The sequence below is a fragment of the Coregonus clupeaformis genome, chromosome 38 (genome assembly GCF_020615455.1).
Source record: "Coregonus clupeaformis isolate EN_2021a chromosome 38, ASM2061545v1, whole genome shotgun sequence".
NCBI classification, from domain to species: domain Eukaryota; kingdom Metazoa; phylum Chordata; class Actinopteri; order Salmoniformes; family Salmonidae; genus Coregonus; species Coregonus clupeaformis.
The window spans coordinates 5,552,622-5,568,832 of record NC_059229.1 but is presented as its reverse complement, the minus strand read 5'-3'; the positions used below and the strand labels follow the sequence as shown (position 1 = coordinate 5,568,832).

The 16,211-nt window shown below is 42.6% G+C and overlaps 2 protein-coding genes across 2 annotated transcripts; both read left to right on the top strand.

The window, feature by feature from the left end:
- Nucleotides 1-4,641: 4,641 nt before the first annotated feature.
- On the top strand, nt 4,642-12,312 carry ap1m2 (adaptor related protein complex 1 subunit mu 2). Its single transcript, XM_041867301.2, has 12 exons — nt 4,642-4,839; nt 6,103-6,259; nt 6,501-6,568; nt 6,779-6,909; nt 7,335-7,482; nt 8,083-8,209; nt 8,321-8,463; nt 10,475-10,546; nt 10,624-10,782; nt 11,476-11,601; nt 11,803-11,878; nt 12,034-12,312. The coding sequence occupies exons 1-12, from the start codon at nt 4,798-4,800 to the stop codon at nt 12,057-12,059; spliced, it is 1,275 nt and encodes a 424-aa protein (XP_041723235.1). The 5' UTR covers nt 4,642-4,797; the 3' UTR covers nt 12,060-12,312.
- Nucleotides 12,313-12,759: 447 nt separating this feature from the next.
- On the top strand, nt 12,760-14,956 carry cdkn2d (cyclin-dependent kinase inhibitor 2D (p19, inhibits CDK4)). The gene is made up of 3 exons (XM_041867337.2): nt 12,760-12,924; nt 13,253-13,422; nt 13,898-14,956. Exons 2-3 carry the CDS (start codon nt 13,279-13,281, stop codon nt 14,288-14,290), a joined length of 537 nt encoding a protein of 178 aa, XP_041723271.2. The 5' UTR covers nt 12,760-12,924; nt 13,253-13,278; the 3' UTR covers nt 14,291-14,956.
- The last annotated feature ends 1,255 nt before the right edge of the window (nt 14,957-16,211 follow it).

Here is a 16,211-nt window from a genome sequence, read left to right as displayed (position 1 = left end):
ATATATCTTTGAATTCAACATATAACTGCAATACAAAGCTTGGGATGCAATTCTGGGGGCGTTTTGCCAGTAATTGATTGATGCAGTATGTTTCTTTATTTTCTATTTTTGGCCCAACCGTCACTCCCCTTCATTAGATGCAGAATGTTGTACTGAAGCTGAGCTATAATAGTGTAATGATGGGTAAAATGACACCTGCAGGTAAAACAGGTGAAAGTGCAGAGCAATGGAAATTATACAGGGTCTCTATCCACATACACTACATCAGCATCACTGTTGACAGATGCACATAGTTATCGCCCTTTATAGCCATTCAAATTAGTCTAGATCCACAGTGTGCTAGACCCCTATGGCTTTAAGATACACACTGAAACACAGGTGACAAACAATGTTTGTCCCCAGGGGATAGGCTCGTAGACAACACTATCTCCTGTATCTTCACCTCACCTGACTATTTACATATTGCCATTCCGCCGTCTCCTATTGGCCAGCGATGTCACAAAGGGGCGGGGTTAGAACATCACACCACTGTGACAGTCTACGAGGGGGAGTGTCTTGTGACAGGTAGTCACTTCAGGAACAGGAACAACAGGTCGCTAGCCAGGTTACCAAACAGAACAGAGTGGTACTGGCTGTACTGGTCTGGTGATAAGCAATAACAATAGTCTCTGTCTCAGAGACCCAAAGACTAACACCAGCCACCACCCAGAGCAATGTTTCCTCGGGGGCTACAGGGGAGGATACACTTTGACACACACTGCTGTACTCAATCAAACACACCCAGACACACGTAGGCCTACTATTCATCAATCATGGAAAATACATGTAGCTCTACCATCAATATGTTCAGTGGTGGCTCTCCACTGTGGAAAATTGGTGGGAGTGAGAGCAAGACTGGTCAAGAACATCACCACTTAGCTGGTCCATTACCTTTCCCCATATGCCCCAGTCAGGCCTGTACATACCATGGTGAAGTGTGAGGGCTAAATGAACTGAGCTTGTGATGTTTTGACACATATCAATATGAAGGGGAGATGATTTGACTGGCACACGTGTTCTTAACTAGGTCATGACAATAGCAGCTACGTCTGTTGTGTATGTCTACCTCTGTATGGCTCTCAGCAGTGCACTGAATGAACAATAGAATGTACATAGAATGTTCAGTCATATCGACCCACTAGATGGCCAAGCTGCAAAGTCAAAATTGGCTATATCATAAAAATGTATGGACATTTTCTTTGCTTTTTGGTCTTCATTTAAGGTTTGGGTTAGGCATAAGGTTAGCAGTGTGGTTACGGTTAGGTTTAAAATCAGATTTTAAGAAGATAAATTGAAGAATAGGTGGGCCTTCCGACTTTGCAATTTGGCCAGACAGTGACGACCCTCTAAAGAGTAGGCTAAAGCAGGGTTTCTTAAACTATAGGTCCGGACCCAAAGTGGGCCCTGGGTTTATGAGAGGTGGGTGTCGAGTTATGAGAATACATCTATAATCACACACTATTTCTTCTTAATTTGGGTCGTTGAAGGACGATTTGGGTCACGGTCAATTTCTCATTTGGGTCTCGAGCTGATAAAGTTTAAGAACCCCTAGGATAGATAGTAGCAAGAAGCTACTGTTAAACAGTTTAACTTTTTGACCTACTGCATAGTAAAACCTAGATATGTAAAGAGGAAAAGTCATTTGTTTCCTTTGGAGTCTGTCTGACCTACAAAGCGTTTCCATATGTTATTGTTGGACCTCCAAGTACCCCATATGGGGAATATGGGAAGGCTACTGCAGTCAGTCAAGTCTGCATCTGAAATGGCACCCTAGTCCCTATATAGTGCACTACTTTTGACAAGTATGGAATAGGGTGCCATTTGAGACACATCCTAAGGCTGCAGCGGTGATGGCATTTCCTTCTGGCTTCACATCCAGGCCACCACAACACGGGAGGAAGAAGAGGTTAGATTAAGAATAGTGGGGTTTAATGTTGATGTTTACATTTTTCACAGCTCTCCCTCTCTTCCTGTAGCCCATGCTTGATTTGGAGTGTGGGAGTGACTTTTTAAAAGTTTAAAATCAAACATTGGTGGAGGATGCTAAACTTTGATTTGGATAAACATATTTGTCTAAAAACAGGTCAAGTTAAGGGTGACTAGCAAAGATTGCAGTTGGCCTGCAGTAAGATGGCAGTTGGCCTGCAGTAAGATGGCAGTTGGCCTGCAATAAGATGACAGTTGGCCTGCAGTAAGATGGCAGTTGGCCTACAGTAAGATGACAGTTGGCCTGCAGTAAGATGACAGTTGGCCTGCAGTAAGATGACAGTTGGCCTGCAGTAAGATGACAGTTGGCCTGCAGTAAGATGGCAGTTGGCCTGCAGTAAGATGGCAGTTGGCCTGCAGTAAGATAACAGTTGGCCTACAGTAAGATGGCATTTGGCCTGCAGTAAGATGACAGTTGGCCTGCAGTAAGATCACAGTTGGCCTGCAGTAAGATGACAGTTGGCCTGCAGTAAGATGGCAGTTGGCCTGCAGTAAGATGGCAGTTGGCCTGCAGTAAGATGACAGTTGGCCTGCAGTAAGATAACAGTTGGCCTGCAGTAAGATGACAGTTGGCCTGCAGTAAGATGGCAGTTGGCCTGCAGTAAGATGGCAGTTGGCCTGCAATAAGATGACAGTTTTCCTGCAGTAAGATGGCAGTTGGCCTACAGTAAGATGACAGTTGGCCTGCAGTAAGATGACAGTTGGCCTGCAGTAAGATGACAGTTGGCCTGCAGTAAGATGACAGTTGGCCTGCAGTAAGATGGCAGTTGGCCTGCAGTAAGATGGCAGTTGGCCTGCAGTAAGATGGCATTTGGCCTACAGTAAGATGGCATTTGGCCTGCAGTAAGATGGCATTTGGCCTTCATTAAATGACTAAAACAAACAATGTGTGGTCTGAAAGGTGCACTAAGCATTCCTTAGTTTGCAAGTCACCCATTGGCCCACATCTGACCCTTTATTATTTTATAGATATGCCACAGCCTTTGTGAATGTAGCATGTGTGTTTCACTAAGGCATGGCTGTCTAGTTTATGGCTCAAATAGGTCTACAATCAATTCTCCTATCTGTGGGTTGGATATGGCTACTTCAAGCTGGTGCAAACAAAGCTTTTGGACAAAAGGAGCAAGAAGTTGTTTGAGATTGACGCATGTCCCAACCCTCCCATAACATCCACAACTCCTACATGAAAGTCTGTTGTTGGCCACAGTGAGAGTTCAGTGACCAGCCGGAGGAAGACGACATGACAGCACCCTCCTCAGGGGATAGGTACTCAGTGTAAAGACAATTAGTACACAGCTGGGCCCACTAATTGCTTTGTGTCTCACTCTATAAAGGTGTGCCAGGAGATGAGCTTGGGGCTGGGAGCATACACGGGGACCTGTGAGGATGTTGTACTTGCCTACTTCAGAGAAAGCGGCTGCTTCTGATTCACCTTGGCTCTCGGTTAAGCAAGGCAGGCTATAGGTAGAGAGAAGCGTTCCCCCTGTAAATGTTATGTGTAGACGATAGTCTAAAGATGCGTGAAGCCTTTTGTTGTTTTGTTTTCCCTGTTTGGCCACGGCCTTTAGGTCAACTGCTTTGTTTATTTGTATTCCTTTTTTTTCGCTGTTGTTTCAGCGGTGGACGCTACCCTGTACTGGAATCATTTTGTCAGGTGAAAGAACCCATTTATTGACAATAAAAAAGCAAAGGAACCACAACCACTGCCTCCGGTCTGTTCATTTCATGCCTCCCGCCTCTGTTAGGGTGTTTCGGACAAGCTGATCTGTCACAATATATATTTCAAGATTAATACTATTTGAACCCAGGTCTAGACAAATCCTTATAGGCCTTTGTGAAAGGCCAGGGTTTTGTAATGAAATAGTAAAGTAGAAAATATACATTTGTCAGATCATTTTGGGGGTTTGACTTTGAGGAGAAACGTGAGTTGTTTGTTAGCTGCTTTGTTGCAAGATTCCAAAAGTGACCTCAGAGCAATAAATATCTTACAAAACATCTTGAAAGAAGTAATGCCTGTTAAAAGTCAAGGTCATCAGGTCAAAATAAATGTAGTTGGGAAAAGCCCCAGCTATCTAAAGTCAATTCTAGGTATGTGAAGCAGAAAATAATAGCCAGGATTGACTTGACAAGATGAGAGTACAAATATTAAATAATTCAAGATCACATGAAACTGTTATCTACAGACCATGGAGTCTATAGACTGTATGGCAGTGGAGGCTGCTGAGGGGAGGACGGCTCATAATAATGTCTGTAACGAAGCAAATGGAATGGCATCAAACAGATGGAAACCATGTGTTTGATGTATTTGATACCATTCAACTTATTCCACTCCAGCCATTACTACGAGCCCGTCCTCCCCAATTAAGGTGCCACCAGCGCTGTATGGTACAGAATAGATAGGTGCTTTTTTGCAATCGTTACTTTTCTAATGTACGTCTGCGCTCTTGTGGAAGTCGTGATTATTGCGCTAAAAGTTCCTACCTACATTTCTGCATCTGTTGCGCCATCTCGTGAAATAATCGAGCAGTGTGTCCAGGCCACTTTTTTTCCATACAGGTGAGTGCGATGCTGTAAATGTTTTACCTGGAGGCCCGTGACGTCAGATCTGACGTATTCCTTCAAGAACAGGAACCATGGAAGCCATGAGTACATTTATCCACATTTAGACAACTTTAATGGCGAAAATAAACGCTTAAAAATTTAACTTGAATCTAAGCAGACAAAGCTTGTAGTGGTTGAAATACTTGCGGAGTGATCCATTTGGTACTGATAATGTCTGCCTCAGCTGTCTTCGTTCTGGACTTGAAAGGAAAAGTAAGATCACTTCTCATTTTGATTGTAGCGATTGATAACGTTATAAACAATGTCCGTTTTAGGTTGACTTGATCTTAACTCGCTTTTGTTTGGGATTGTAATCGAGTTTGTTCAACGTTTGCACTTGCCATAAAACATTAATAGATGGCCAAGTCGTTAAAGATTAATTAGTAGCCTGTGACAGTTCCATTCAAGCTTTGCACAAGTTACTTCCGGACACAAGTGGATGGAAACAGGTCATAAGGCCAGTGGCTGCATCCTTTTTAGACTTGACAAATTCTTATACGAGGGGTTATGAAAAAAAACTGCCACAAAATAATGATATATCATTTCCAAACATGAAAGTGAATATAGTAAGTGAGTCAAAGTTGCCTGGCACCTGTCATCTTGTGTACATGGGGGGCCAGTATGAAAATTTTAAAAATAATGTATGCACTCACTAACTGTAAGTCGCTCTGGATAAGAGCGTCTGCTAAATGACTAAAATGTAAATGTAAAATGTACACTGTAGAAGGATAGTGCAAATATGAACACATTATAAATCACGTTTGGTTTGGCAGACAACACTGTAATTCCTATTGTAAACAGAAGAGAATGTTCTATTCAGTTTTCTTATCCACAAACAAACATTGAACACAAAACCAGTATAGCCTGAATCTCTCACAGCTAGAGGTGTAATTTGATAAACAGATTCCATCCTTCTACAATAGGCCTAGAAGTCATGGGAGGGGAAAGAGGACATGGTTTCAGGTGGCACAACAGCAAAAGGTTGTACTAGGCTACATGCAAATTAGTAGGCCTAGGCCAGGGGTAGGCAACTATATTCAGCCGCCGTCCGATTTTGGTCGGAGCAGATGGTCGAGGGGCTAGAACATTATAATAATAATTTGTACACTGCAAATTGACCATAACTAAGCCCAAAAAGAGGTTGTATTTGAAAATAACAACTTCAATTTCATACCTTGATTACATTGAGACATGATCACTAAATTAAACTCAATTTAAGCTGAATTCTTGGTGATGTTACCTCATCACCTCTCACCCATTGACCTCTGTTACATTACCTCATCACCTCTCTGACCATTGACCTCTGAAACATAACCTCATTACTTCTCTCACCCATTGACCTCTAGTAGGACCCAGAGTTTTTTTTACAGTCACGTTACATGGTTAGGAAAAACTCAGGTGCCTTAAGTGTGACCTCTGACAAATATGGTGTGTTATTGTTGTTATTTCCCTATTCATTTTCCCCTTACCCTGCAGGTGCTGATATGTCGGAACTACAAGGGCGACGTGGACATGGCTGAGATTGACCATTTCCTGCCTTTACTCATGACACAGGAAGAGGAGGGGCTTACTTGTCCAATCATGTCGCACGGCAACGTTCACTTCCTGTGGATCAAGCACACCAACCTGTACTGTATCCTTATAACGAGTTTAGTCGCTAGCCAGTTAAAAGTTAATCATTAACATTTTGTAACCTGTATAAATAATGTGTTAGCTTTACTAATGAGAAATGCCACAAAAATAGAACCTACACAAAGACAAATATTTATTTTTCCCTAGAGTAAAGATGATAATGAACTTCTTAAACATATTACCCTAGGAGCTTAGAATAAGCCTGAATGTGTTCTATCTACCTTGATGTGACGCTCTAACAGTGGTGGCCACTACCAACAAGAACTCCAATGCCTCTCTGGTCTACGCCTTCCTCTATAAAGTGGTTGAGGTGAGTCAGAGGTCTGTCTGTGTTGTCTTTACAACTCCATTGCTGTCATTTTCACTCCAATGGCTAAGTCAGAAGTGTTTTTCTCTACCAAAAGACCTGCATAATTTGTCTACTGGTTTCTCCCTACACATTTGATATAACATGTTCCTAACATTATCATAATTCACATATTATTATTGAGGTTGCCAATCGATGTTATGTTGTTTCCAGGTGTTCACAGAGTACTTTACAGAGTTGGAGGAGGAGAGCATACAGGACAACTTTGTAGTGGTTTATGAGCTACTGGATGAGCTCATGGACTTTGGCTTCCCCCAGACCACCGACAGCAAGATCCTGCAGGAGTGAGTGACACCCGCTCACTTACTTACTTGCTTATGGCTGTCCATTGATGTCGATGATGATGCTGCTCACATACACACTGATACACATGTTCCCTGTTACAATATAGTAAATTAGTCATACAGGTGTACTGGGTAAATGCATGCAAAGTCACACAGAGACACAAAGGTACAACTTTAATAGACAGATACTGTTTCTAGACCCAACAACACGAAGTAAGGACAAGTTTTGGGACTTCTGAAAGTTCAATTGTTTTCGTAACGTAAGACTGATCTCCATACTGTCTCTACTACATGTACATTCAGACTGTTATCTTGACTCCAGATCTGTTTGTGCTGTCTTGCCAACTCCTGATCCTTGACATTTATTGTCATACAAAACAGATCTGGGATCAGGCTACTGATATCCATACTGTCTGTCTCTCCAGGTACATCACCCAGGAGGGCACCAAGCTGGAGGTGGCTAAGACCAAGGTTCCCACCACCGTCACCAACGCCGTGTCCTGGAGGTCAGAGGGCATCAAGTACAAGAAGAACGAGGTCTTCATCGATGTCATCGAGTCCATCAACTTACTGGTGAGTGGTATACCATAAGGATGTTGGGTTTGATACATGTAGATGTTAGACAGATTTGAACTGGTTTCATTCGGTCTTCATTTGCAGTGCATTTCAGCAATGAATTTGCTTGTATTTGGGCAATATCAATAATTGATTTGGTGTATATAATGCTTGAGTCTCCATAGGAAGATATTGATAACTGAAAATGAAAATACCAATAACCTTTGCTTTCTGAGTAATTGATTATTTAATTGATTAAAGCTGGAATCCTTAATTGGTGGAACTGCCACGTCTGTTTGCGATATTACAACAACAAAGAAGTTACTGCAAACAACGAACACTGTTTTTTTCCTCAGACACCATTGCACGCGCGAACAGCAGAATATGTAGGCCTACTGCAATTTTTTTCCTCCTACTGCCGGACGCTCCTCTCCTCCATTTCTCCTCCACAAAACAAAAACAATACCAAAGGCGCTGGGGTGAACAGTGGCGCTGTTTCCCCTAATGTGGATTCGATCTTTAATTGACTGTGCATTCTCTCAATAAATCAACTCGCTACTGTATAAAAAGTGTGAGTCTCCATCAGAGGTTGACCCCTGTGTCGTCCGTTGACCCCAGGTGAATGCCAATGGCAGTGTGATGAGCAGTGACATCGTGGGCACCGTCAAGCTGAAGACCATGCTGTCTGGCATGCCTGAGCTGAGACTGGGACTCAATGACCGGGCACTGTTCGCCCTCACTGGCCGTATGTACAGTACACACACAGGCTAGCAGTGAGCACACACACACAGTCACCGCTTCTCAGATGCAATTGCATTTTAGATGTTGATGAAAATTAGTGTGTGTGTGTGTTCAGGAGACAAGGGGAAGACTGTAACAATGGAGGACGTTAAGTTTCACCAGTGTGTTCGTCTGTCCCGTTTCGAGAGTGACCGCACCATCTCCTTCATCCCTCCTGATGGAGAGTCTGAACTCATGTCCTACCGCATCAACACTCACGTGAGTTACATTAATACATTCATATTGTATCCCTGAAAATGTACACGTACAGTGAGGGAAAAAAGTATTTGATCCCCTGCTGATTTTGTACGTTTGCCCACTGACAAATAAATTATCAGTCTATAATTTTAATGGTAGGATTATTTGAACAGTGAGAGACAGAATAACAACAAAAAAATCCAGAAAAACGCATGTCAAAAATGTTATAAATTGATTTGCATTTTAATGAGGGAAATAAGTATTTGACCCCTCTGCAAAACATGACTTAGTACTTGGTGGCAAAACCCTTGTTGGCAATCACAGAGGTCAGACGTTTCTTGTAGTTGGCCACCAGGTTTGCACACATCTCAGGAGGGATTTTGTCCCACTCCTCTGCAGATCTTCTCCAAGTCATTAAGGTTTCGAGCCTGACGTTTGGCAACTCGAATCTTCAGCTCCCTCCACAGATTTTCTATGGGATTAAGGTCTGGAGACTGGCTAGGCCACTCCAGGACCTTAATGTGCTTCTTCTTGAGCCACTCCTTTGTTGCCTTGGCCGTGTGTTTTGGGTCATTGTCATGCTGGAATACCCATCCATGACCCATTTTCAATGCCCTGGCTGAGGGAAGGAGGTTCTCACCCAAGATTTGACGGTACATGGCCCCGTCCATCGTCCATTTGATGCGGTGAAGTTGTCCTGTCCCCTTAGCAGAAAAACACCCCCAAAGCATAATGTTTCCACCTCCATGTTTGAGGGTGGGGATGGTGGTGTTGGGGTCATAGGCAGCATTCCTCCTCCTCCAAACACGGCGAGTTGAGTTGATGCCAAAGAGCTCCATTTTGGTCTCATCTGACCACAACACTTTCACCCAGTTCTCTTCTGAATCATTCAGATGTTCATTGGAAAACTTCAGACGGGCCTGTATATGTGCTTTCTTGAGCAGGGGGACCTTGTGGGCGCTGCAGGATTTCAGTCCTTCACAGCGTAGTGTGTTACCAATAGTTTTCTTGGTGACTATGGTCCCAGCTGCCTTGAGATCATTGACAAGATCCTCCTGTGTAGTTCTGGGCTGATTCCTCACCGTTCTCATGATCATTGCAACTCCACGAGGTGAGATCTTGCATGGAGCCCCAGGCCGAGGGAGATTGACAGATCTTTTGTGTTTCTTCCATTTGCAAATAATCGCACCAACTGTTGTCACCTTCTCACCAAGCTGCTTGGCGATGGTCTTGTAGCCCATTCCAGCCTTGTGTAGGTCTACAATCTTGTCCCTGACATCCTTGGAGAGCTCTTTGGTTTTGGCAATGGTGGAGAGTTTGGAGTCTGATTGATTGATTGCTTCTGTGGACAGGTGTCTTTTATACAGGTAACAAGCTGAGATTAGGAGCACTCCCTTTACAAGTGTGCTCCTAATCTCAGCTCTTTACCTGTATAAAAGACACCTGGGAGCCAGAAATCTTTCTGATTGAGAGGGGGTCAAATACTTATTTCCCTCATTAAAATGCAAATCAATTTATAACATTTTTGACATGCGTTTTCTGGATTTTTTTGTTGTTATTCTGTCTCTTACTGTTCAAATAAACCTACCATTAAAATTATAGACTGATAATTTTTTTGTCAGTGGGCAAACTTACAAAATCAGCAGGGGATCAAATACTTTTTTCCCTCACTGTATCCCTCATAAATTACCTCTCTAAAAAACCTAATCCCTCCCTCATACATTTTCACTCTTCCATTGCACTGTTACGCTAGTGTACTGAAATCAATACTTGAGTGAGCTATAAGCCCTGTCTGTATCAAGGACAGTGGTGTAGTAGAGGGTAAAAACTGTTTATGCACCATTTTTTATTTTGCGTGAGCACTTACCCACCTTTCTCTGAAAAATGCATTGAAAATAAAGAGTGTTACTTGACTCACCGCAAACAGCGATCAGCATTTACCCACCTATTTTTCTACCACTACATCACTGATCAAGCAGTATAATGGCTTTCCAGTTGGCAGCAGAACTAACTACATGCTGTGTCCCTACAGGTGAAGCCTCTGATATGGATTGAGTCTGTCATCGAGAAGTTCTCTCACAGTCGAGTGGAGATCATGGTTAAGGTAGTGTTATATAGTAACACTCAATGTATGAATCTATGCATTGTCCTATGCTACAGTTGCCTTTTCCACTTCTATAGGCTAAAGGTCAGTTCAAGAAGCAGTCAGTAGCCAACAATGTGGAGGTGCGGGTGCCCGTCCCCAGTGACGCTGACTCTCCCAAGTTTAAGACCAGTACGGGCCACGCTAAATACGTCCCTGAGAAGAACCTGGCTGTGTGGACCATCAAGTCCTTCCCTGTAAGTATTTCATCCAAGCAGCGCTTCTGTCTCCAGCCATTCTTCCCTGTATGACAAGACTCAAGGCCAAATATATATAGAGCCATTTTTTTCCCCCAAGCGAACGCCACGTTCGAGGGATGCGCGCACATCTTTGCAACAAAAAGCTGTGTAGCAGGATAGCTAACCTTGATGTCGGGACCTTAACAGTGAGTGAGTGATGACCATGAAAACACGCAAGACTGATGGCTATAGCTATGTTCAACATGTATATTATTCTCCTGGCTTTATCTAGCTCTATTTGTGGCATTTTACCTTGCCTCACTGGCTTGCTAACTTGCTAGGTAATTAATCCTCCGATGACATCTGCGATGTTGTAGACGATAACCATCTGATTAATTGCACGAGCTGCATCTGAAGTCAAGGATTTTGTATCCCACTCCCATGTAAATAAACCCCTTTCAGATTCTGAACTGTGCGCAACTTTTCATGACGTGGCCGCCGGTGGGGAAATGGGTCTATACTGTACCCTAGAATTTAGAACATGAAGGCTCCTGACCTGGAAAAACTCCAGGCTCTTAGTCTGGTCAGGACACATCATCAGGAGGAAAAACTCAGGGCCCTATACGAACCATCTCTCTCTTTCCCTAATTTTTCTCTCTGTATCTCTCTCTCCTCTCCCTCTTTTTCTCTCCCCCCTGTTTCTCCCCCCAGGGCGGTAAGGAGTTTCTGATGCGGGCCAGCTTTGGCCTGCCCAGTGTGGAGAATGATGAGATGGAGGGCAAACCTCCCATCACTGTCAACTTTGAGATTCCATACTTCACAGTGTCAGGGATACAGGTGAGCCATGTGTGTGCGTGCATGTGAGTATCCTGTATTGACCTTTGAAAACAAGCTTATGCAGAACCAAAGTGGTGACTTACTTAGCATAAACTAGCATAGGCTACATGTGCCTGATTTGGTTAGGCAAAACAAATATCTCAAGTTACACTGACCTGATCTCTCTCCTCTCATCTCCTCTGTCGCTCTGTGTGCGGTAAGGTGCGGTACATGAAAATTATAGAGAAGAGTGGTTACCAGGCCTTGCCCTGGGTCAGATACATCACACAGAGTGGAGGTAGGACTGCCATGCTCTTTAGATATAGCTTACTCATGTATAGAGAAAAGAGTCCCATCATTTAGTCATAGAGAAAAAATGATTTTTACTTTTTTAAATTAGAACTATAGTATTTATCCTATAGTATTTTTATTGTTCTGTTTTCTTTCATTTAGATTACCAACTACGGAGTAACTTCTAAACCAGGGGTGGCTAGCTTCTTCCTTTGCTTCCAGAGATCATAGCTCAAGGATCAATTTAATTGCACACACAAAAAAAGGAAAATGTCTTTGAATTTCACTGAAATGCTCTGCTTAATAATGTTACTGTATAAGATTGTTTGTGATTTGTACTTTTATTTCATGCAATGTAATTTGAGATTTAACTTGAGATTTTAATTGCTTTACTCATTGTTTAAAAATAATGTTGATATTAAATTATAGCCTTTAAATACATTTGTATGGGTGGGTTTCGTTTGTATATTATTACATTTAATGAACAAAACATTTTAGCTATAAATTGATTGTTTTCTATCATCCAAAATAGTAGCCGCTATTTTAGCCAGAAAGTATATAAAATCACATATCAAACGTTTTTCACACCCATTGGCGCGTTTTAATGACACAACTGTCAATCGCGGGCATTGGTGAATGATTTCTTCTGTAACCCGCCTTTTTTTCTGCCTGACTTTAGGGATTTACTATCAAATTTCAGAAATAATGAATGAATGTACCTTGAAGACGTCAACGTCCGCAAAATTGCCCGCCTTCTACGCTATGGCTTCTTATTGGTCGACTCTACTGTTACCACAGTGATACTGTAGCAACTAAGTCATTACTCCACCCACCTCGCCATTCAACGCGCTGATTGGTCGAGATACGTTCTGTCCAATGTTTGTAAATGTTGGTTGGGTAAACGGTAGTGTAGTTCTCAGCGCGCAAATTAAAGGTCCTGCAGCCTTCAAAGTTATTAAACATTTACCTGTTGTGATTTATTTGAAAAGTACCTCGAAAAAGGGACAGAAAAGAAGAGCCAGTAACAGTCGGGATCTTTTCAAAACGGACAAGGTAACTACCTTTTCCTATGAGTTTTGATTCCCCTTAGACTGCTAGCTAGCATTATTATACTGCGCTAGCTAGATAAACAGAATTGGGCTCCACAATTTCAAAGAAATAACATTGTAAAGTATTTATATTGTTCTCCTTTTGTTATCACTATAATGTGTTGGTTGACCTACTCGCAACTAGCTTGCTTGCTAACGTTTGCCGGTTGGGGATAAATGATAGTGAGCTAGCTAACGAAACGAGCTGGTTAGCTTAGCTAGACTCGAACAGTTAGTTAAAATTAGATACTGGGTAGCTACTCAGTTGGCTATTTCTTCTATTCATATTGTAGGGAGAAAATATAGAAAGGCGTCTACAATGGTCCTGAGTCAGAGTGATGCGGCCAAGAGCCTGACCGCTGCCGCAGCCAAGGGAAATACGGACGAGGTCCGGACGATGCTGGGGCCGGAATGCAGAGTGCACCCCGATACTGTCAATGAATTTGGCAAGACCGCTCTACAGGTAACTAACTGGTCCTCATTGAACTGTCATTGTGTCCTAGCCTGTAATATTTAGACTCAAACTGTGTATGCTTTGAATGTACTATAGCTAGCTAGCTAGCTAAGTCTGTGTGGGTGGGAGAGGGAGACAACAACAGATCTGTCTGCCCATGGTTGCTTCCCCAGAATGGTTTTCTTATACGTTGTTGTTTGAATGAAGGACAGTGAAACCAGTGTTCAACTATTTTCTTTGAAGCATCATGTAACAACCGTGTCTATTGCTCATTAATAGCTAAAGTGTTGGACAACCATTCTGACAAATGTACCTAACCTAGCTAGCTATATAACTATGTTCTTCTTTATAATTCCCCTACATAAAATTCAATTGTTACAATCCCATGAACTCTCTCCCACTAGGCCTATGTCAAACACTGCATCATGTGATGAAAACATTTGGTAACGCCCTCTAACATCAAGTCTCCTTCTGTTCTCCATAGGTGATGATGATGGGCAACTCCAACGTGGCCAGCTTACTGTTGGAGCACGGAGCTGACCCAAACATCACGGACCGGCGAGGAGTCTCACCGGCGCATGATGCGGCACGCACTGGCTTCGTGGACACACTCCGGGTTCTGGTGGAGTTCGGCGCGTCAGTCAACAGGCCAGACCACACCGGCACCCTACCCATCCACATCGCTGTCCGAGAGGGCTACCGGGACGTCGTTGAGTTCCTTGCGCCACTCTCCAACCTCAAACACCGCAACACCAGTGGAGAGACAGCGGTGGACCTCGCCCGAGCCTCATCGTCGTGTACACCGGATTTGGTGGAGCTTCTAGAGAAACAGCTGGAATCTAAACTGTTCTCTCACTCCCCACCTCTCCCTCTTTAGGAGGAGTTAGATGGACTCTACCACCAACCACCCTCTCTATGCTGAATTGGATGGTGCATAGACTCCCCTTCTACACCTACCTTACCTACACTCTCCTCTCAAAACCTGGTGACTTGAATTCATTGATGTAAACTTTACATTGTAAAGTATGATTTTTAGTAACTGGTCGAGGTTGGCTTTTGTTTACCGTCTGTTTTGGCAGCTTATGGAAGAATAGGTATGGTGGACATTATTTGGACACCGTTTTTGCACAGAGCAAAGCACCTTTTGATGGTAAATTTGACCCCCCCTTTTTGATTCAGGAGTGCACACTTGTACAAAGCTTTATTATTCAGTGTTTGGGGTGATTTATATTGCATTATTATTCCTCATTGTGAAGGAAATTGAACTGTTTATGTGATTTTAAAAAACGTTGATATTTTGACTTGACATGGTGTATCCCATGATGATTGCATTGCATAGTAGTTGCGTTTATCTTTGAAAACATGTCTTTTTATTAGGCGTATTTAGAATATCTGGAATTTTACATGTATTTATTTATTGAAAATATTCTTATGAACTTTTGTAAATAGCTACATTTATTGTTGATTGTTTTTTTGAGATGTTATTTATATACAAATACTATTGAAAACAAAAAAAAATAAGTATTCATTCCTTCTTGGAAGACTGAAGCACAAAATAAAGTGTTTAACTTGACTTTTTTTTTTGTTTCTATTCCATGGGACTTGGCTAAAGAGTTACTGTTGGTAAAATAGCAACAACCGGTTATACAATTAGAATTATGTCTGACTATTACAATTCAGAATCTTGATCAAAAGAATCTTCTATATTATTACACCCATGAAATCCATATACAAGGAATTTGATGACAAGTGCAGTTCTCTATTGTGACCACAGGAGATCACTATCCAACTAGAGTTGTGGAGCCAAGAAGGGAGGCAAACCCATAGAGATAGATAGAGGACTCATCTTTAGATCTGTGCGATTATAGTGTCTGTGACAGCATGGGCAGAGCCATTGAGGCTACAACCCATAGGAATCCCCACCCAGTTGACTACTTTAAAATGGCAGAAGCATGGTGGTCTGCCCAACGCATCACCGGGGGCAAACTACCAGCCCTCCAGGACACCTACAGCACCCGATGTCACAGGAAGGCCAAAAAGATCATCAAGGACAACAATCACCCGAGCCACTGCCTGTTCACCCTGCTATCATCCAGAAGGCGAGGTCAGTACAGGTGCATCAAAGCTGGGACCGAGAGAATGAAAAACAGCTTCTATCTTAAGGCATCAAACTGTTAAATACCCATCACTAGCACATTAGAGGCTGCTGCCTACAGTGAGGGAAAAAAGTATTTGATCCCCTGCTGATTTTGTACGTTTGCCCACTGACAAAGAAATGATCAGTCTATAATTTTAATGGTAGGTTTATTTGAACAGTGAGAGACAGAATAACAACAAAAAAATCCAGAAAAACGCATGTCAAAAATGTTATAAATTGATTTGCATTTTAATGAGGGAAATAAGTATTTGACCCCCTCTCAATTAGAAGGATTTCTGGCTCCCAGGTGTCTTTTATACAGGTAACGAGCTGAGATTAGGAGCACACTCTTAAAGGGAGTGCTCCTAATCTCAGTTTGTTACCTGTATAAAAGACACCTGTCCACAGAAGCAATCAATCAATCAGATTCCAAACTCTCCACCATTGCCAAGACCAAAGAGCTCTCCAAGGATGTCAGGGACAAGATTGTAGACCTACACAAGGCTGGAATGGGCTACAAGACCATCGCCAAGCAGCTTGGTGAGAAGGTGACAACAGTTGGTGCGATTATTTGCAAATGGAAGAAACACAAAAGATCTGTCAATCTCCCTCGGCCTGTGGCTCCATGCAAGATCTCACCTCGTGGAGTTGCAATGATCAT